At 44.9% G+C, this 20,889-nt stretch overlaps 1 protein-coding gene across 9 annotated transcripts in view; it reads right to left on the bottom strand.

Moving 5' to 3' along the window:
- The window catches only part of EXOC7 (exocyst complex component 7), a 704,768-nt gene that overhangs the window by 243,452 nt on the left and 440,427 nt on the right, over positions 1 to 20,889 (bottom strand). For 5 of the 9 annotated variants that reach the window (XM_069654709.1, XM_069654707.1, XM_069654708.1 and 2 more), the window contains one exon: positions 18,476 to 18,514. The exons of the other annotated variants lie outside the window; for them this stretch is intronic. In XM_069654709.1, the coding sequence (XP_069510810.1) occupies positions 18,476 to 18,514 (39 nt within the window). The remainder of the gene's footprint in view (positions 1 to 18,475; positions 18,515 to 20,889) is intronic. 9 annotated transcript variants of the gene reach the window in all.

Here is a 20,889-nt window from a genome sequence, read left to right on the forward strand (position 1 = left end):
GATCCCCAAGGTTTTGATTTCGGACCATTCAAGAGGATCTCAGTCTTATCATCGTTGAGGGAAAGAGAGTCATGTGCCATGCAGGTCTGGATGGTAAGATAGATTTCTCCTAATGTGTTTGAGTGCGTGGGGTAGTCACCTGTGAGAGGCAGGAGAATCTGGGTATCGTCAGCGGAGTTGGTATAGGAGATATCCTGAGTGTCCAGAAGGTCGAACAGTGGCTTTGTGAAAACATTGTTCAGGGTGGGTGAGACACATGAGCCCTGTGGGACACCGCAAGTGACTAGGGTGGGCGGGGCAGAGACTAATGGTGAACAAACTTGTCATTCTGTTGGAGAGGAAGGACGTAATCCAGGTGGTGGCAGCTAAGGCTAGATGATCGCAGAGAATTTGATGATCACTCAGATCAAAGGCTGCAGAAAGTTACAGCAAAAGGAGGAGAGCCATATTGCCAGCATCTTTGAAGGCGTCCATTTGTTTTTTTAGGTCTAAAAGTGCCGATTCCGTACCGTGGCCCAGATGGAATACTGATTGGCACAACCCCGGGAGCTTGTTGGATTCAAGGTGAGACTGTATTTGCAGGTAGGCAGATCTGTCTAAGATTTTAAGGAGGGAGGGGGTAGTTGTGATGGGGCGAAAGTTGGTGGGGATGTTAGGGTCAAACGTTGGTTTCTTTAGTAGCAGAAGGACCCAGGCGCCTTTTAGGGTCGGAGGCACTGAGCTGCTGGCGAACGAGGAATTGATGAAAGTGGTAAAGAATGGTGCAAGAGCTTCTGCACAGTCTCATGATTGTGGAAGGGCATATGTACCCTTGTAATCTAGAGGGTTTGAGGCCTTTTATGATTTTTGTTACCCCCAGAATTGAGACTGGTTTGAAGTTGAACACGACTTTGGTGCTTTGCAGTGGAGAGGGCTTTGCACAGCTGTTGGGTTCTGATGAGGGTGTTTTTTTTGTTTAAGCTAGGATCTTTTTTTGCAGTAAGGCGATTTTATTCTTCAGGGCAGTTTGTATGTTTGTGCACCAGGTGAGGTCATTGGTGCAATTCTGAGGCGGAGTCGAGGGAGATTCCAATTTCTTTAGAATAAAGAAAAGTTCTCTAGTAGATGATTTGGCATTGCTTATTATAGCATTAAAGGTGGAGCTTTTTGCTTCCATTATAGCCCGTTTGTAATCGTTTGCTAGCGTGGCAAAGTGGGTTTTGTCATCGTCTGAGCGGTCATTCTTCCATGTCGAATCGGCTGCCCGTTTAGTCGCGCAGAGTGTATTGAGTGCGGGAGTGAACCAAGTACTGATGTGGGACTGAGGTTTAGCCTAAGAGTTCCCATGGGGCTATAGTATCGGAGGGCTGCAGTAGGGATAGATTGTAGGTTTCGACCAGTATGTTGGGGCTGCTTGATGAGGGCTCAGGGTCGGCAAGAGAGGTTATTAGAGGCAGGATCCTAGCTGGGGTGATGTTCCTAGTGTTTGTGAGTATGGCTGGGAAGGTCACAGGTGATGTCTGATGTTTCTCAACAGAAATGCTGAAGGCAATGACGTTGTGGTCAGACCAGGGGCATGTTGCATTTGCGGAGATGTTAATGTTGCAGTTGCGACCAGCTACGCAGTGTAGAGTTCTGCCTTTGTTGTGGGATGGGCTGGTAATAAATTGGGTGAAGAAAAAGGAGTGGACAGTTGTGGCACACCCTAGTAGTAAGGATATAGATAAGTCTCTAGGTTAATTATGACAACGTTTTTAAGAAAGTAAAGGAATAAATTTGAGAGGCAGAGGAGAGAGAAGCGACCTTGACACATAGGTTGCACGAAATATTGAGAAACAAAGTAAGTTCCCACATTGGGAACTCACGTCCCCTGCACAATTTCTAGTATCTGGAATACCAGACCAACAGTTAAGGTGTTACTTAAACAGTGATTCAAATCTTATTTTAAAGAATCTTTGTATTATAAAAATTCAGAAAGCCAAAATGTTAAAGAAATAAACATTCAATCAGATGGGGTCACAAGAACCAATCTTCATTTTATTTGGGATGTTGAAGCTGTGGAGGGCCCAACTTGTTTCGAGTGGTACAACACTCTTCATCAGGGGCAAATAAAAATGTCTAGGAAAAAATATATATACAGTATTTACATTAGATTATTTGAAAACGCACACATTTTTCTTAAATCCAAACATTGTAAATTGACCATTTCAATAGTTAATGTATGGTCTAAGGGCATTTTTTTGGGCACAATATCCATGGTTTAAAGAAATATGGTCATGTTAACCACTTTAGTATAATTATGCTTAAGGTAAAGAGAAAGTAACAATGGGACATCATAGAACACCCCTTGTTAGTGGTAGTGAACACAAGAACATGTAAAGAATGATTTTAGTGCGAGACCTGAATGTCAAAAAAATAGTAGTGACTCTAACCCGGGCATTCGGGAAATCAAGTTGCAAGGCTTGAGGGAAATACCTTATCTGTAAGAAGGGAGTGGACATAAGAATCGTCTAGCTCAAATTCTAATAATCCAAAAAGTGAAAAGAGGATGAAAAAAGAAAGAAGAAAACTTACAAGTGTTAGCAGTGTTCCAGGACGGTGTCCTAATTATAAGGGAGTTCCAACACGAAGAGGTTGTAGAAGGATGTACTTATAAACTGGGATGGTACCAGGGTTTGACCGGTGTGCTGGCCAAGAGACAGGCTCTCAGAGATGCCAATGTAAATAAAAAGAAAAAAAATAAGAAATGAAGAATAGCTTCAGGATGAGAGAATTAAAGTAAATGAAACCGCCTGCATGGTGCTGGCTACACAAGGATTAGGGAAGATCTTACCTGCCACCGACAACGTTGCAACATGGAGACCGGAGAACAGGAAGTTGTCCGACTGCATTTGCAACGCCGTCAATTACGAGCAATTGTGTGACGTCATAACGCGCATGCACGTGCAACGTCACAGCAGTCATCCGAAACGCTGTAAAAACCATAAAAAAGACATAAAAGGAATAAAATGTGGCACTAAAGATGGGTGTACATAAATTACACATAGATTTGGGGATATTATTTTGAAATAGCTGACCGGGTCAGTTTATAACATGACATCATCACGCCTGTGCATGCATGAAGCCATATGTAAACAAACCGGTGTCAGTGTCACAGGGAATCGGGAGGTAAAAATAAAGAAATGGGTTATGGAAGAACCTGGTTTATGTTCAATGGTGAGTGGACTTGGTGAGAGATGGGCCCCAAGGTCGGAAGGAGCTAGGAGGTATAAATTTAAGAGAGAGATAGGAGCTTAAGAGCATTGAAAACAAATGCTCGTAGAGACCATTTTACGCTAGTGATCCTATGAAAGATGCCCATAATTTTGAAATAGGACTGAAGAAAGCGTTACAATTATTATCCATAATGTTAGGCCGATAATATTTGCCATGTGACAGTAACGTGCGCGAGCGTCGATAGGGTCTCATGAATAAAGTACGGTATCCTGTTGTGTCAGGACGCAGAAAAAATTTAGTGTTGCTGAGCATAAAGGAGGTATGTAATAGATAAAGCTGGTAGGCACAGTATAAGGTAATACCTTAATCCAGGTACGGCCAAAAGGCTATAAGAACCTAGGGGTCTCTCCTCAGGAGAACAATTGAGTAGGTGCTCTAAATGCACGTCACTAAGGTGTTAAAACCAATAGTTGGTATCTGCTTACAGAATAAAAGTATGCTATGTCAGTGTGTAGAGGACTGTGAAGCGGAAAAGGGATGTCGTCAATTCTAACAAATACTCATGTATGATATTCAGAGATGGTCAGTGGCGAGAGAATGTACATACTGGGTGTAATAAATTGGGTGAAGTCAAGCGCTTTGATAGCTCTCACTAGAGCCAGGGCACTGGGGTCAGTGCTATCGTTCTGACCCAAGTTAAAGTCGCCCAGAAGGATAATTCGGGAGGATGACTGTTTCAGATGAAAGCAGGTGTGTGATGTCATCTTCGAAGTAAAACACAGGACCGGGTGGTCAATAAATAAGATGTAGGGTGAGGGTGACAGTGTGTGAGATTGTGAGTTTTAAAGTGAGTAGTTCCCCTGATTGAAGGGTGGTTGCATTGTTGGCTTCTCTAATGTTTATTGTGTCTTTAGCTATGAAGCCGATCTCCCCCGCCCCCTCTGGTATTCTCTCTGTCTTTACCATAGATGGCATAGTTATCCGAGAGGGACGGATGCAGAGTGCAGCCATATTTCAGTGATGGCCAATAGACCCAAATCGTTGGCAGTGAGCCGGTAACAGGTCTCTAGGGCATAGGCCGTTAGAGATCTCGCGTTGATGAGAGCAGCTTTGATCAGCATGCCTTCGTGAAGGGTGCAATTGGAAGGTGGGCCGGTCAGTTCAGGTAGAGGTGTGATTGATGTGGGCTGAGTGAGAACTTTAGCGGTAGGAGTGGTGAGCTTAAGGTCAGGGATAAGAGGTGGTAACGCTAATATGTTGGTGGGTAGTGTGGAGGGTGCAATTTTGGCAAGCATAAAGGACGAGCTAGGTTGAGGGACTCGATATTGAGTCAGGGCAGTAAGCTGCTTCCACTCTAGGTGGTGAGGCTAGGGTCAATGAGGTAGCAGCTGTTGTGATGGTGGGCGGTGATCTGGGTTGGGCAGATAAGAGGGAATTTGAGAGTGGTGGTTTTGAGTCCATGCTGGTGTAGGATACACTGCCAGTCGTGAGGTTGGTAGTGCTTTGTGCGTTGACTTGGAGGAGTCTGGGAGCACCAGCAGAGTTTCTGGGTGAACTAGTACACAGTGTAGTGGGCGGTGCGGGTGCAGTATTTGAGGGCAGAGAGCCGCCAATGCATATCAAGGCCTGTGTGTGCTGGTGAAGGCTCGACAAAATCTGGGTGCCAGTTGGTTTTTTCAGGTGCCTTGGAGTTGCGGATGTGGGCAGGAAATGAGTTTGCAGTCGCATGTTTCTTGCGAAAGTGCAGATGGGATTGGAAGCTTGGAGAGGGCTTGCATAATGATTGCGGGGAAGCAAAGTATTGTAAGGGGCATACTTGATGGTGCAGGTTGTGGGTTGCACCTCATTTTTTATATTTGTAAAGGGTCGAGGGGTGGGGTTGCGAGTCGGGGTGAGGATCGGAGATGTGCGGCCTAGGAGGCGCTTGTATCTGTCTTTGTGAAGAGGTGGATGGGCGGTATGGTGCTGACGTTCCTCAGTGCGCATAGCAAGGCGTTCGCCTTGGTGTGCCTAGGCATGGGTTACAAGGGAAGCGGGTTGCGGATGTCAACTGCAGGTGCCGGTTGGCTGAGGCTTGTTCGGCATAAGTGAGGGGAGAGGGGTCTTCTGCAGGCTATACTTTTCTGTGTATTAAAGAGGTAGGGGGCATGGAATTGTGCGCTGGCAAATGCAAGGCCATTGAGAGTTATACACAACATTTGGAAATGGAGTTCCAGGCGTCCAGTTGTTGACAGGTAGCATTAGGGAGGCCATCCATGGCCAGATAGTGGAGGTCTCAGGCCTTAGCAGAAGGTCTTTGCAAAGGGCTGGCGTCGCCAATCCGGCTCCCATGGGAATTGGGCCAATCGGCTGCAGTAGAAGGCGGGCTGTGGCCCTAAAGCACATCAGAGGGGCAACTTGTAAAAAATTAGGCAGCCATTTCATAAGGGCCAAAATCAGATATGTCCAAAATCGAATCTGGAGTTTTTTCTGTGAGGGTTTGCATTGCAACATGTAATACAAACTAGATTCTAGACAGTTGATTACTGTTAGGAAGATAATTACTTTTAAAATCTTTTCCATCCCTCTAAATGGGATCCCTTGCATATCTGCAGATGTTACATGTGGTCAACTTCACACCATGGCTTAACTCATTGTTCTTGGGCACCGGCTATCGAAGACTACATGTGTCGGGGGATCCTGTCACCCATCCAATTATATTGGAAAGCACTGTTATGCAACACAGGGATAATCGTGCATTGCGTTTGTTGTACACCTCCAGGATCAGGAACTACAAATTCCTTGCAAGGCGTTCTCTGGCCATCCCGCTATCCGCTGTGTCCATGGGCTTTCAACACAGCTGCCACCCTGCAATTAAGTTGGAGTGACTCGGCAGTCTGAATGTCTCCTTAAACAAGTCTGAGGTGAGACTGTTCCATTATTATGATTGAATGTTGGATACAGTATATGAGAAGGCTACATATCTGTAGCATTTTTTTTCCTTGCAAGCTTACCACAAAGACAGTCCTGAAGAAGGTGGCACTAACAACCAAGACCAACAAAACCGGTTGACACAAAAGTGGAGACGGAAGTGAGGCTGCTGCTGCAAACCACGTTCAAACCATAGGGAGACTAAGAAATTCTAGTACCCACTCCCCTGATATAGTCTTCACAACAAGATCATTCTTTTTAGTCCTGTAATCAGAGACAAATCTTTAAATTACGGTTCATTTACCTCTTATAACGGCCAATAAAGTGACATTTTTGTCCTAATACTTTTTGGTATTTGTCTGTACCCCTTATTTTTTTATTTTATACAAGCAAGGGCCTTGTTTGATCTACGCTGTCCATCCTTTCCACACTATGCAATGTTTGGGCCAGTTAGAACTTTCTCTGTCCTTTTTTTGATCGACTATATTGCTGATTGATGACAGGCTGAGGCAAATCTTGTTGTCTGTAGATTACATTACAAACCAGTAACATTATTCAACAGTGTGATGGGAGAGCGTTGTTCTCATTCTCCCTCACCCCTTGAGACATATAGGATAATTCACAAACATTATACATGCTGCCTATGAGTGAACAGTCAAAGAGTCTGAATGTTACAGCTCCTTCCACCTCGATTATGGACTAGGGTTACCCAACTCGAGATGTATCAAGTATAAATCTAGAGACATTCTGCAGCCGTCCACTTGAGCTAACTCTTTAAAGAAGTCTATGCTGAATAACGCCAGACGACTGCTGCTGCATTTCTACTGGCTGGATGCAGTGGTCTGAGCACATCTGTGTTTGGGATTTGCTGCTGCTAGAAGTCCATCCTGAGATTTATGAGTTCTTGATGAATCCCCTTGTGTGTTGAGTCAGGCCTTACAAGCTGGGACGATCTCCAGGCTGTTTTACCACTGCCGCTATTGACTGGAAGGGTGAAGTCTGCTCCTTGGGTCGGTCTGGGTCGCCTCCACCGTGAGACCGTTTTCTGTGGCTGGTCCACCCTCCTTTGTCCGCCCAGCTGGCTGAATTTGTTTTTAGAGGTTCCCTCATTTTCTTTGAGCCTTCCTTGCTCATCTTTACGCTAGATACTTAAGGGCTCCCTTGTTTGAAGGCAATTTATTGTTCTTTTTGGCGTTTGGTGTCTTTGTTGGCCCAGTGTTCAGTTCCAAGTAGTCAGAACCTTTAAACTGCATCTACAAAAGAAGCCCTGTATTTACCGAGCTGTTTCTGCCCTCTGGAGTAGTCTTTTTTGAAACCAACATTCTGAGTACTAACCCTTGGGTCCTAGAGTGGGCACTTGTTCTTGATGCGCTTCCTCAGGGATCCCACTGGTCTGGAAGTAAGACTTTGTAAGCACGTGTTTACCGCATTTCCCCATCAGATAACATTGGGGGAGGCCTTCCTGCTTTGCTGCACCCTCTCATAGGGATTGTGGTTCTTAAACCGCCGGCTGTATCTTTTCATTGTGGTCTCATATGGTCCTCCATGGGGGTCTTTGCCACTGAGTCTGCACCAGTTGGGTAGAACTGAGACTTACCTTCATTTTCCAGATGCGAATGGTGGCCTTCTGTCTTTGTCCTATTTAATACATTCTACTCACCTTAAAAAAAACTCTACTAAAGTGACTTTGGGGGTACCTATCTGCCCTGGACAGTTCTCCTGTAGTCAACTGTTGTCCAGGGAATAACAGGCCAAAATTGTGATTTTTGATACAGTTATAAAGTAATGCTCTCCACTTCTGTAGATTCTTGGTTAGAGTGTATTTTTAATAACACTATGCTTATTGTATTGAATTGCACTGGTAACTGTCTAAAATGCATCTGGATTTTTTATATGCCTTTGGCTATCTTCTCTAATTGTTTTCCAGCCTCTTGTGTGGTCTTTGACTGATGTAAGCATTTGGATTTTACAAATACTATTCCTTAGAGGGCCAGAATTACTGTGCCGTGTTGGCCTTCAGGGCCTGCAAGGGTGCAAAAAGAGGAGACTGACACAAAGGTGGGATGGATGCCGACATACACTTATATTATACCAAAACAAAGAGTAAACCTCCCGCTCCCTAATTCTATAAGGGGTTGCCCTACCTCAACTGAAATACTAAGAGTCCTGTCAGAATGTGCAAGCAACTGAAACATCCACCATCCTGTGTCAGGAATCCTACCTCTATCCCTTACACTTATAGGTAAACTAATAAAGTAACAAATCTTCTTGGTCCAGGAAAATGACTCCCTTCTTCTGGACAGCGAAGCAAAGTTCCAAAAGGGTTTCAAAACGTGAGGGAATTACTCCATTCCCAAGGTTGCAGGCACATTTTCAAGCACAAAACAAATTTCCAGTTTATAACGTTGAATAGCAGTAGAGTTCCCAATTCAAACTTAAAAGAAAAATGTCCATCTCAAAACAATCAACATCCTTTATTTCCCATAGTTATTTCTTAACTATTGGGTTCCAGGGGAATGTCTCCCTTCTCCAGGTATTTTGACACTAAGGCAGGGGGGATGAATCCCTTCCTCTGGACTCTTTTCACTTGATTCTATGATTTCACAATGCCATGGGAATGACTCTTTCCCTGGCCTTCCTCTGGCTTTGTTCTTACAGTTCGCAACACCAAGGGGAATGTCTCCCTTCCCCTAGTCTTTCTCAGTTTAGCTTTGAGCACGCAGTTCTTAACTTCTCTTCTTTGATTGTGGTTTACTTGGTATCTTCCCTTTACCAAGTACAGCAATGAGGAAGATGACTTGTGCTGTGTGCAGCTTTGGGTCTCAGTCCCTGCTTTCTCTTGTAGTTTGATTCGGCCCACTTGGTTCACTCTCCTGCTAAGTGAGACCACTAAGAAGACCACTTGTTTTCTGGTTTGGGTCCCAGACCCCTGATTGTCTCCTTTTTATGTTCCACTCCCTTTGCTCACTCTCCTGCCAAGTATGGATGCGAGGGAGAGAATCTAAGTGATTTGTCCGTGGCTGAAACTACTGCGGGCAAAACGCTTGCATGAGAAAGGTGCGAACTACCAAAAGTTTGCACCTTCCTCATGCGAACACATACATACTCACACCCACACACACACAACACACCCATAACACCCCCCCCACCCACACCCTCTTCCACACCCCCAACATAAACAAACCCCACTTACCTTCATCTTCACGCTGGGTTCCTGCAGCACCAGTTCTCTTTCACTTCCGTGATCGGGAACTGGCGCCGCAGGGTCCTTTTCTTTTTTTTTTTTTTTATAAACAGAAGGCTGCAGGGGTGTCCCCCCGCAACGCCCGCTCACTATACCATGAAGTATAGTGAGCGGGGCGATGCGGAGGACACCCCCGCAGCTCTGTTTTTTTTTTTACAATGCTACCAACAAAGGTTCGAACTTTTGGTGTTCGAACCTTTGGTCATTGCGACCATTTTTTATTTGGTAAAATGTTCAACCGAGGGAGATGGCATGCTTCTTGGTGGGGGTCGCTGATCCCGGTTTCTCTCCGGCAGACCTGGTTCACTATCCTGCCAAGTACTGCAACTATGAAGATGACTGATGTTGATATTTGTTATTGAGTCCCAGTCCCAGAACCATCTTTCTTGGTTTCTTTCTTGGGTACTTACTAAATTAGCTTTTCTACCAAGGATTTCCTTTCTCATCCTGATTGGCTAGGTCAGGGATCCCACTGCTCCCCTTCTGCCCCTACCTACCGTTCTGGTCACCCCATGATCATTAGGGTCTTGCCTGGTAGGTGTTGGTCCTGGGTCTTTTGAATTCGTTTTGGGCTACACCGCTCCTCTGGCATGCTGCAGCGGCTCCAGAGAGTTCAGTCCCTGACAGCGAGCACATCTCCTCTTGACCGCGCTGTCACTTGGCTTCGCCCACCTAGACTGCTGCTTCTCCTTCTGGCCGGACGGTCATTCCACGTTGGACCGTTTGGGAGCACAACTATAGACCCGGTAAACCCCGGCTCTGCAGCCCCTTCTGTTCGGCGACAGCTCTAGTGTTCCCCACGCCTGCAGTTCCTTCAGGGAAGGCTTCTCTCTCTTCCTGGTTTTCCCTCTTCTATTTTGTATTGGGCATGGCCAATAGGAATTTGTGAAACACTAACCTGCTCAATAGTGTTTTGAGAAGTGCTCTTCATACCTCTGCACTTCCTGCTCGTCCCAGTATTCCCCCGAGAGTTCTCTCCAAGGTAGACCTGACTCTTCTTAGTCCCAGTACCTTTACCATAGATCTCCCTTGGGTAGACTATGTTCTGCATCGTCCCAGTACTGTTGTTACTACGTCTATGAAACATGTACATGGGATGGCAAGGTAATGGAGGGTTAGGTGAGGAGGACTGGAGTGGAGTATACGCTTTCTACCTGGATAGTCCTCCATGCCCTCAAAGGGGGGATCCCTCCCCAGGACAACCTCCAGCTGAGTACCACCACCAGGGTCACTATTGGGTAGCAGCCTCAGCTCCCTGGCCTCAGGGGAAGGGGCTCCCGCTAGGGAAGAAGGGACACAATCCAAGGATTTGTCACAGGCCTATATAACATTTTCCTGTCTGTTAAAATGCTTGGTTCCCTTATCTTCTATCACAGAGGTCTTCAAACTCTGGGGTGTGCCCCACTAGGGGGCCGCGTGCGCAAGCCCAGAGGGTGGGGGGTGCAAGAGCACAGCATGAAATGAAACAAAAAATAAAAAACAAAATGTCATTTTTTTTTTTGATTGGAGAAAATGGGTGGAGGGGGCTCACATGGTGAGACTGGAGAATAAAACTGTCTCGGGCACCAATAAAAAAGTGGCCCACATTTGCAAATGCCTATTAATCATTCCTTTAGTCACAGACTGTTTGAATAATAGCCAAGGGGGTGTTTTTTGTTAAAATGTGAGCAAATTGTGATATTTAAAGAATATTTATTCAGCAACAATGGTCAAAACTTCTAGCTGCATAGTGAAATAACTAACTGGCCCACACTGGCCAAAAGAGTGGGCCATTTTGACTGGCCCACACTAGCAATTTTGGGACGGGCATTGCCCTTTTGCCCTATAGGCCAGACCGAGCCTGGCGGATCATCCATAATGGGCGAGGGACCCCCTCAACCATTATGGAGGTGCTGAGGAGGCAGCTCAGTGAAACGCTGAAAACTCCCTCAGCTGCTTTTTCCAGCTAAGGGAGCGCTCCTGGGCTGGCTGAACTGTCAAAGGTAAAACGCTGAAATAGGGAGTTGGATCAAAAGAAACTCGTTACAACTTAACCCCAAAAAGACTGAGGTTAATCTATTTGGACCTAAACACCTGCTTGAGGAGAAAAGAAGCCCTCCGTCACCCCAGTTTTTGGGATCTAGCCTTAATATGTCAACAAGGTTAAAAATCTTGGCTGTGTTTGGCAGTGATTTGGGCTGTAGTAGTCAGGTTTCAGCCGAAGTGTAGTCAGATTTCTACAATATTCATCTCTTACATCAAGCACTGCCCCATGTGCCTGACACTGACCGTGCTATGGTTGTGGGAGTTCTAGTTAATTCCAAATTAGATTATTGTAATGGACATGTGACTAGAGCTCCTGTTAAACAGATTCACTATTTACAAAAAGCTGTATTCGGGGTATTCAAAAATACCTCAACCTCAGGTCTCCGCCGCTCTCTACATTGGTTAGCGGTAGAGGACCGCAAAAAATGTAAGATAGGTTGCTTGGTATATGAGTGTATTAACGGGTTGGCACCAAGCTATCTAACGAATAAGCTGAAGCAGTATCATCCGACTTGGCCATTGAAGTCGGAGGATCAATGTCTGCTTATTATTCCTACGACGAACTGTGTCTCAAGAGGAGACTGCAGCTTTTTAGTTGCTGGACCGAGATTTTGGAACAGTCTCCCTCTGAATCTAAGAAGGGCAAATTTCCCATTGTCCTTCATGGCAGGTCTAAAGACTGCGCCAGGATTCGATTAAGTTTGTTGAGCCATGCAAGGCTGGGGGCGTTTTGTTTTGTCTATGTGCGAGGGGGAGCTCCTCACACATACGGACAGAGCAGCCTGGAGCGGGGTGTTTCAGCACCCAAGCCCAAGCCCCTGCAGAAGGTACGATCATTTATTTTTTATTTTAATACGTGTATGAATGCTTGTGTTATGAGTGAGTATGGTGATGGGTACCCATGTGAAAGATAGTGATTGTTGTGTGAATGTGTGTGTGTTTGCATGTTTGTTTTGGTCCGTTAAGCTGATTTTGGTTGGGGGGGGGGGGGATCTGGAGGGTTGTACAACAAAGGCGTTTTAAAAATGACTTTGTTGCACACTCCCCCTACCCACATGCCAAAATCAGCTCTCCTCTGAGGCGCGGTGGATCCCAGGGGACAGGGATGGTATTTCTTTTTACTGGATATCGAGCATAGATGTGCAGTCAAAAATAGCATGCTTTCCCCCATGGCCACCCAGCGCCTTGCATACACACAATCATCTTGATTGTGTTAGGCACTGTGGGGCCCAGGGGACAGGAATGGTATCTTTTTACTGGACATCTATTATAGATGCCCAGTAAAAAAAAAAAAAAATCATACCCGCCCCCTGGCCCCCCGCACCTATTGCAAACTGTTTGGCTTTTTAAACATTTTCTTTTTTTAAAGTATGCTCTAAAATGCAACATTTTAACCCATTATTTTAAAAAAATTCATGGGGTGAACCCCCCCCCCAAACCATCCTTGATTGGTTCGAGCACCCTCACTGCGCTCAGTCGCTATGGCATATCTGGTGGAAATATTTATGCCCCTCCATTTAATAAATTCACCACCCACTACTGGCCCTGGGATTGTACTGGGAGCAGGGTGGAGGAGTTCCGGGACTGTGCTGGAAGCAGGATGGGCGGGAGCCGTGGGATAGTGGTGGGCGCAGGGTTTGGAGAGTCCAGGGTCAGTGGTGGGGTGGGGAGAGCACAGGGACTGGGCTAGGAGTGAGATGAGGGAGTCCAGAGACTGTGATTGGAACAGGGACTATACTGGGAGTAGGGGGCGGTGACGGCGTGCAATAGTTCATAGCCATTTCAACTTACAGTTCATTTGGCATTTTGGGGGGGGGGGCCTGGTCTTCCCACATTTTGCTTGGGGGGGGGGGCCCAACCTTAAAAAAAAGTTTGAAGACCACTGTTCTACCCACCCCTTGTCTATATGTGTTGCGTACCTACCACTAGGTAGTAGAGTGGCCCTACAAAATATTATAAGAGCAGGCTGAATTTTGTTGCACAATGTACTATTTGTGTGCAAGCACTGGCTATTTTTACCTGTTAGAATTTCTGGTTCACTTTTTCTCTCCTGTTGTCACTATATGTTGTGCACCTATCGTTGATAGTGGACATCCAAATATAGAGTTGAGGAGAGCCAGCAAAGACATTTACTGTTTTATAATACACTGTGTGTATCCTGTGCAAGTATTTATTTCAACGATAGTCTCTCATATGTGTAGCCTCATAATGTATATATTTTTCAGTTGATCAGTGTGGTGTATTTTCTGTTAAGTGTGTGGACTTATTGTACCTTGGCGCCCGCTTGCTAACTGTCCTGAGAGTTACGTTTTATCGTTCTGCCATACTATCTACCTTTAGAGAGGCCCTTTCTGGATTGAGCGCTTTTGCTTTACCATAGGATTAGTGGCTGAACAGCCCTCAGCAGGGGGGGTTGTACAAAAACTTCCTTAACACCCAACAATGCTTTTCTTTTTGGCTCATGGCAAACAATTAAGGATGGGTAGGTGAAATAAGCCAGGTCGGCTATCTTAAATTTTCGAAACTACCTTGAGGAGACTGCACCTTAAACTAGCTTGGTTACCATGGGTATTTAGGAGGAAATGTTGGATGGAGACTGTTGCAGAGGTTGTGAGGTACATACAGGTGGGGATTTCCCCCTGCCCCATTAAAAGAGCAGGTTGTAGGTGCTGTGATGACATGTGGAGGATATATGGGTGACTGCCGTAAGAGGAGAGGAATTTGTGCTCAGGGTAAAACTCATTTGAGTTGGGGGTTATTCCTTTTGCACTCCATTTACATTTTAGACTAATACTTAGGACTGTCTTTCCGATTGGTCCAATCTACTTTTCACATCTGTTTTGGCCAAAGCTACCTTGAGGGTGTGTTGGGGAGATTTTCCTTTTGTTAATCTTCCCCTGTCTTCACTGAGCCTCCCAGCACTACTGCTGGACTCACTGGGAGTATTTCCCATTGACTGTGTGAGACTGTTTGAGCTGACTGCCTTTATGGGTTTCCACTGTGGGGCAACGTCTCCACTTAGCATCTGCATTTTTCAATGGCAGCACCAAAAACCCTACGTTGTGTGGTGCTAGGTTCCCTTAAGGCCCCTTTCCGTTATGATATTTTGGGTGCACTGGGTAGCCCATGTGCCTACCAGTACAGGTGTGGTCATCTCACTAACAGGCTGGTGGCAGTGTTATTTTTACCTTTTTCTCCTGATGCAACATTGTGTTTTGCTTTTTAGCTGCAGTGATATTTTTCTGAGGACAATATGCTAAAAATGGCCTCCCTTTGAGCTTTTAGTCATGTTCAAGATGGCCTGGCCTTTGTTGACCGTCTAACTTGCCAGGCGAGGAAGTGTCCTCTCTCTTCATGCAGAAAGGCCACAACGGTTCTTCCCGGTCTGGGAGCTGGCATCAAGTGGAGAGGGGGCCCGTCTGCACCCAATCCACATTCCTCCAGGGGCATAGCTGAGGATGGGTGAATTGTGGCAGGCTGGCTGTCCAGTAGTGGACCACTACCTCCAAGTTTGAACGTTGCAAGCTCCCTTGTTGGAGAGCTGGGCGACACCCAGCCCTAATTTGGATAAAAGGGAGCTGGATCCAGGACCCAAGTCAACCATTGGAGCAGAGGAGATCCGAAGAAGGCAGCAACCAAGGGAGGCTGAAGGACTTCTTTAGAAATCGGCATTGGCTCAGCCAACTCGGCGGTGTCACAAACCTCATCCTTCTGTTCGACAGGGGGGACTTCTGCCTCACTTTGACTAGTGGGACCAACAAGTCAGCTGTCCTGCTTGATGTTCATGACCTTTCCCGGGTTGTTGTATCGTATATTATTGCCATTTCCTGCAATCTCCAGATGCAGCTTTTCTACGCTGCAAGGACTTCCTTTTGGCCCAAGGGTAGGAACACTTTGTGGGCATCTCCGGGGCTCGGCTACAACACTGGAAACCTGTTCTGCTGACTGCCATCATAAGAGCCTGTCGGGAACCCAAAGTCCAACCGCTGAGCAAATCCTGACCCCACCAGGGGTCAATGCAAGACCTGCATCAGTCAAGTCATACATGAGGGTCTTATATTCATCATGGGATCAATCCAAGGGGTCCCCCACAACTGTACGAGGTCTGCAGTGGAATCTTAAGGCAACCAGTGGTGATTGCACATGAACCCATGTCCTAAAGACCTCGCAGACGGCAGTGAGGTAAGTCTTCCGCATGGATTTACTGTTGAATGGGACAGTTTCTACATTTCTGGGAGCTTGGGTGCTTGAGATCCCTTATATCTCTTGGACTGCCTCCCTCCCATTGGGTGCACATATCCTGATTACCTATCTGGCGCTGGCCCAGGGAGGTGGTATCTGGGTGAGTACTCTGGGGCTCCTCATCGGGGCTGGTTACTGCTTCCCAGAACTTTGCATCCGGACTTAAGTTCATTAAGTCATCTTTCTACAACCATTTTTTGCTCCACAGCAACTGCTTTCTTTGTCCTGGACTCCCTAACGGGGTGGCTTCTCCTAGACTACTCACCTGTGATTCTCAGAAATTTTTTTGGGCCACCTAAAGGCTTCCAGAGACTTTGTGTGGACTAAGGATGAACTTCTGAAGGATAGGTATATGGAGTTGCAGTGTGTCAACATTATCTGATGCATTGTATTGTCTAATAAGTGCTTATGTTTCTGAAGTAGTGCGACACCCACATTGGGTTACCTAATTGCAAGCTATATATATACACATACACGGTTATTAGATGTAGAGTATTTGAAATGTGCCCTAGTGTAGCACTGCAATAAATTAGTGCTATTTATGTACTTACCTGTGCAGGACATTTTATTTACTATTTGTGTGACGTATTAACTGTATTACACATCAGTGCCTCTTTCCTCCATAGTTCAATCTTACTGCTTGGTCTATGTTACTTAAACGACTGGCTTAGCTAAACTGGAATTGTGAAAGCCTTGCTGACTCTAGTTTGGTTTTTCCAAGTCCTACCACAGGGAGGGACTTTGAATAAAAACCCTAACAGGGTGATTTTTCACTTCAGCAGTATTTGTTGTGCCCTATTTATTTCCATTGGCCCTAATTCATCACAAAACTTCTTATGGTGGTATTTTTGAAAAATTATATTTTGTGCCTAGTCCCTATTGTTCCTGCCACTATTTTCACATCCAACTCACCCTGCTATTACCGGAGAACCATTGGAGAATACTAGGGAATACGTTAGGTGATCTGTGTGGTTATGTCGGAATTTTTTTTAAAGTTGTAGTTCACCTGCAAGTCATTTTTTCTTTTTTTTTTACTATCAATGGGAGCCAGAATTAATCCAACAGACAAAATAATTATTTCTGTGGGTTCTCCACGAAAATTACTGTGCTGGTACACTAGCCTTTTCAGCTCTGCACACCAAGGCATGATGTTCGAGCCGAGTCAAAAGCATTTGTAGCAAATAGTGAACATTTTCCATGAGGCAATTAAGATTCTGAGGATGAGGTAAGCGGAGGCTCAGTTTCTATCAATATAGGTAAGCTGAAAAGGACCTTTTTATAGGGACACATTAAATTCAAGTTGGCTGGGTGATTTACAAAAGAACTAGTTGACAAAATGGCTAAATTGGATGATGGCAAATGTTCGGGGCAATCTACGTTAATGTAATTATTGCTATAAAACACTTTGTCCAGCATGTGGGAGAATGGAGCAGAATATCATCTGTGGAGCAAAAGCTACAACATTTCAGGACTCGCAGGTCACTTTACCTGGAGCGGCTTTCATGGAAGCTGTGCATTAAAATGCAAATTGAGTTCGGGAGACAAAGCTCCGCTGCTTGCATATTTTCCAAAATTGCAGAAGTGTTTTTAGCATACCTGCAAAGGGTCCAGGCAGAGAAAGTAGAACCAGCTGGTCCCTCCACTGATCACTGATATGGCGATGAGAGCTGAAACCCTTTAGTAGGTTCTCATTTTTGATGCACCTCATGAAGTTCAACGACACATCGACCATTGGAAATAGTTGCTAGCCATTTTGGCGGTCATAATACTCCAAGCAGCAACTCAACAGTAGCCACAAGCAAACTGGAGTTGATGTTGAATCTTGCAGGTCATGCTGCATTCATGGCCAAAACAGTGCAGTGAAGCACTATTTAAGGAGCATACCAATGTGCAATTGTGCAGGATCCTTTGCGAGTGTCCGACTTCCCACAAGGAGCCATCCTCTTCACAAACTGCAAATCTGGGAATTCACCATTCTGTAGGTATTTTGCTCACCGTTTGGAATGAAGACATTTAATTGTTGGCTTTCTTACGGCAACTCTGGCTACATGCAATAACTAACTGGATCAAGTTTTAGCAGCTCCAAGTTGAAGGCTGACAAACTAGATATGGCATAGTGGTGTTTATGTTTCTTCACAATTTAGACGTATTTATGTTATTTTGTCATTTCTCTTTATCTAGTAACTATTCTTAAATATACTACATTTTTCTTACCTTTGTTCATGGCACTGAAAATAATAAATGTGCTCTGCATAAAAGGAAGAACCTTGGTGACTGCACCTGGTTACTGTTTATATAGTAGATCTGAGCCTGGCTGAGAAAATGTACTGTCCCTCTCATCCTTATCAGAATAAACAATTTAAAGGGAGGCAACCACCAACACTGACTAAACATCTCAATCCCACCTATCCTTAGCTGCTCTTAATCTTTTATTACTCGGATGCACACACACAGCTCTACCAATGCACCTACAAAGCTGTAGATCACTGTTTATTAAGCACTGACAGGAGAAAGTGGGTCATGAAAAACCCCATTTGGTCACTATTAGGCTGGGATATAAAAAGAAAAGTCTGTACTGTGCTTAAACGAGGCAAGAAGTCTCCAATGTATGCACAGAAGCACCCAAGTTAGAGAGAAGTAATGTACACTTTGTAACCCACTTAGGAGCATGTTTATTGACAGTGCAATAACCAGGAGGATTTCTGCTCATGACATCAGCAGACAAGAACCAGTACCTTTTCGGACCACATTACCACACACAAAGTTTAACTTCTCTCTGTCCTCGGAGCATGCACAGCGCAGATAGGACTCTGTGCTATCCCACAGAAGGTGGAAGGAGCAGTGGTGAATACTACTTACCTCTGAGGTCTATGGGAATATTGTAAGTGTCGCCAAGAACTAAACAGTTATAGATAGAGTAGACAAAGATTCAAAGAGAGATGTAAGGGAAATAAGCAAGGGGGAAAAGACAGTGTGGGATAAGAGAAGTAATATACATATATATGAAAAAGAGAGGGTAATGAGTGGGGGAGGTAATGAAACAGGGATGGGGAGAAGGAGGAATGGAATTAAAAAGAGGCGCAATAGAAGGATACACTGAGAACAGGAAAATGGAAGGGAGGGGAGAGGAGAGGCAAAGAGTGAAGAGAAGGAAGAGACAGGTCAAGTGCAAAAAAAAGAGAAAGAAACAGGTTAGAATTTGCAATCCCTTTAGAAACAGGCGTTAATACAAAGCAGCTGAAGAGATAAGAGTGTAAACAGGGCACAGGAAAAACCTTCACGGTCAGAGAGGGGACATTAGCAAGGGCCAGATATTATAAAGGAAGGAGCCTGCCAACGGGAATGAAGAGTGGGAGGCAGGCTGCCACATGGGACACCTGCTCATTGGAAAATGGAACAGGTAACTCACTGTAGTGTTTCTTGCACTCTTAGTCTTCAGTATCAAACTCATGAAAGAGTTTGATTCCATCAAGTAGAAGACACTGGAGCAGACGTGTGTTCAGCATAAAAAGGTTTTTAAAACTAGAGAGAATGCACAGGGTACCCCTGCCCAGTGTTCCCATGGACCATTTTCCACCCCCATGCTACACTCAATGATGTCATGCCTCAGTCCATGGGCTCATCATTTCAGAATTATAAATTGTGGAGGCATGAGTGTTACCACTTATTGCAATAAGTAACTCATACTAATTTGTATTCCCAGTCCCCTTACTCCAGACCCACAAGAATATTTTAAAGTGAATATCTTGAAGGTTTAACTGACAGAAGGTCCCTCCAGCATTCAAAGTAGGGTTTATGGAGAAAACAGAGTGGATCCACTGGTTAACATTTTAACCTAAAAGAATGTTTGGCAAAAATGCCAGTTGGTTGGCAAGGACTACATTTCCTTGTGAGAGTATCACCAGTCAGCAGAAAAATAAACTCCCCTATTCACTGACCAGAGGTAACCTCCACAATGTAAGACGTCATATCTCCAATTTTAAGCCACTAGCGGCTATTTGCTTTGAATGTTTGAAGGCCAACAATGACAACAACCATAAGCAAATCCACAACTGGATGGGTTTTCTGGACAGGGGGAAATGTTTGACTGCAATGCAATGGAGTAAAGAGCTCTCCTTGGATTCTCCTATGAGCTGTTTGTTTGGTGATGCGTACCTATAATGCTTGCCGCAGCTTTGCCTTCTAAGTTCAATTTGGAGCCAAGTGTAGGCTCCTATCCAGTTCTTTGAAAGAAGGCGACAAAGGCAGGTTGAGAAATAAATATGACGGAAGGTGCACATGATGCTTAAACTCTATAAACTAATCATGTTCTTCAGGATACTTGGTCCTTTTGCCATTTTGCGCACTATAGTAAACTAAAAGCTGCCATGGGTTACAAAATCAAATGTTTACAAGAGTGCACACAAAAAATGTGAAATAAGCGCGCTGTCGCCGGGAGGACAGCTCAGGGGCAACCCGTTTATCTTCGAAGCAAGACAGTGCAGAGTAACACAGGTTTGAAACCATGTGCTTAGAGGCTGGTCTACGGTACCAAGCGCATTATAAAAGATTAATGAATTGCCATTAGCCACCTCGGCTTCACGAAGTATGGCCATACAATCAAAAGAAAGGGGACACTTGGTTCCCTGTCACTACTCTCCTTAACAGATTTAGTAGTGATACACCAGTGACTTAAATGGGGAACAGGATGCACCTGGATTGGTAGCCTTAAGGACTAACCAGAGCCCTCAAACTGAAGTGAGTTGAGCAGGGGAGTGGGTTTAAAAACGAAAGTACCTCACTCCCAGCTCAGGCTCTCAAACAGTCATATCTGCTGACTGATATGGGTGAAGAATCTGGTCACCTGGGGACAACAAACTGTGGATTCATAGATCAAAAGGTACTCCCAAGATGTGTTGCAAGAGCAAAACTGAGTTAGATGAATTACTGCAGCAAAGGGAGATCGAAATACAAATCCAGAAGAAGGCAAGAAATGGGAATAGGAAAACAACAAGTAATAAGAAATTATTAATACAAAGGTACTAATTGAAGGATTAAAACAGCTTTGTGACAATATAGGAAAGTGATGTCCATTACTGCAGTAACTCTCATATACCATGATACAGGAAAACAAGTTAGTCTTTTAGGGCATGACGTTTGCACTAGTTCTTCTGAAAACTGTTTGTTCTTGGCTGTCTTCCAGCACATTTTCTTGGAAACCTTGGTGCCAATCTTCACGCTCAAAGGACCACCCTCTTAGAATGCCAAACACTACATCAGTCTCCCCCTAAACC

Source organism: Ambystoma mexicanum, chromosome 3q, assembly GCF_040938575.1.
Source record: "Ambystoma mexicanum isolate Mex_15411 chromosome 3q, UKY_AmexF1_1, whole genome shotgun sequence".
NCBI classification, from domain to species: Eukaryota; Metazoa; Chordata; class Amphibia; order Caudata; family Ambystomatidae; genus Ambystoma; species Ambystoma mexicanum.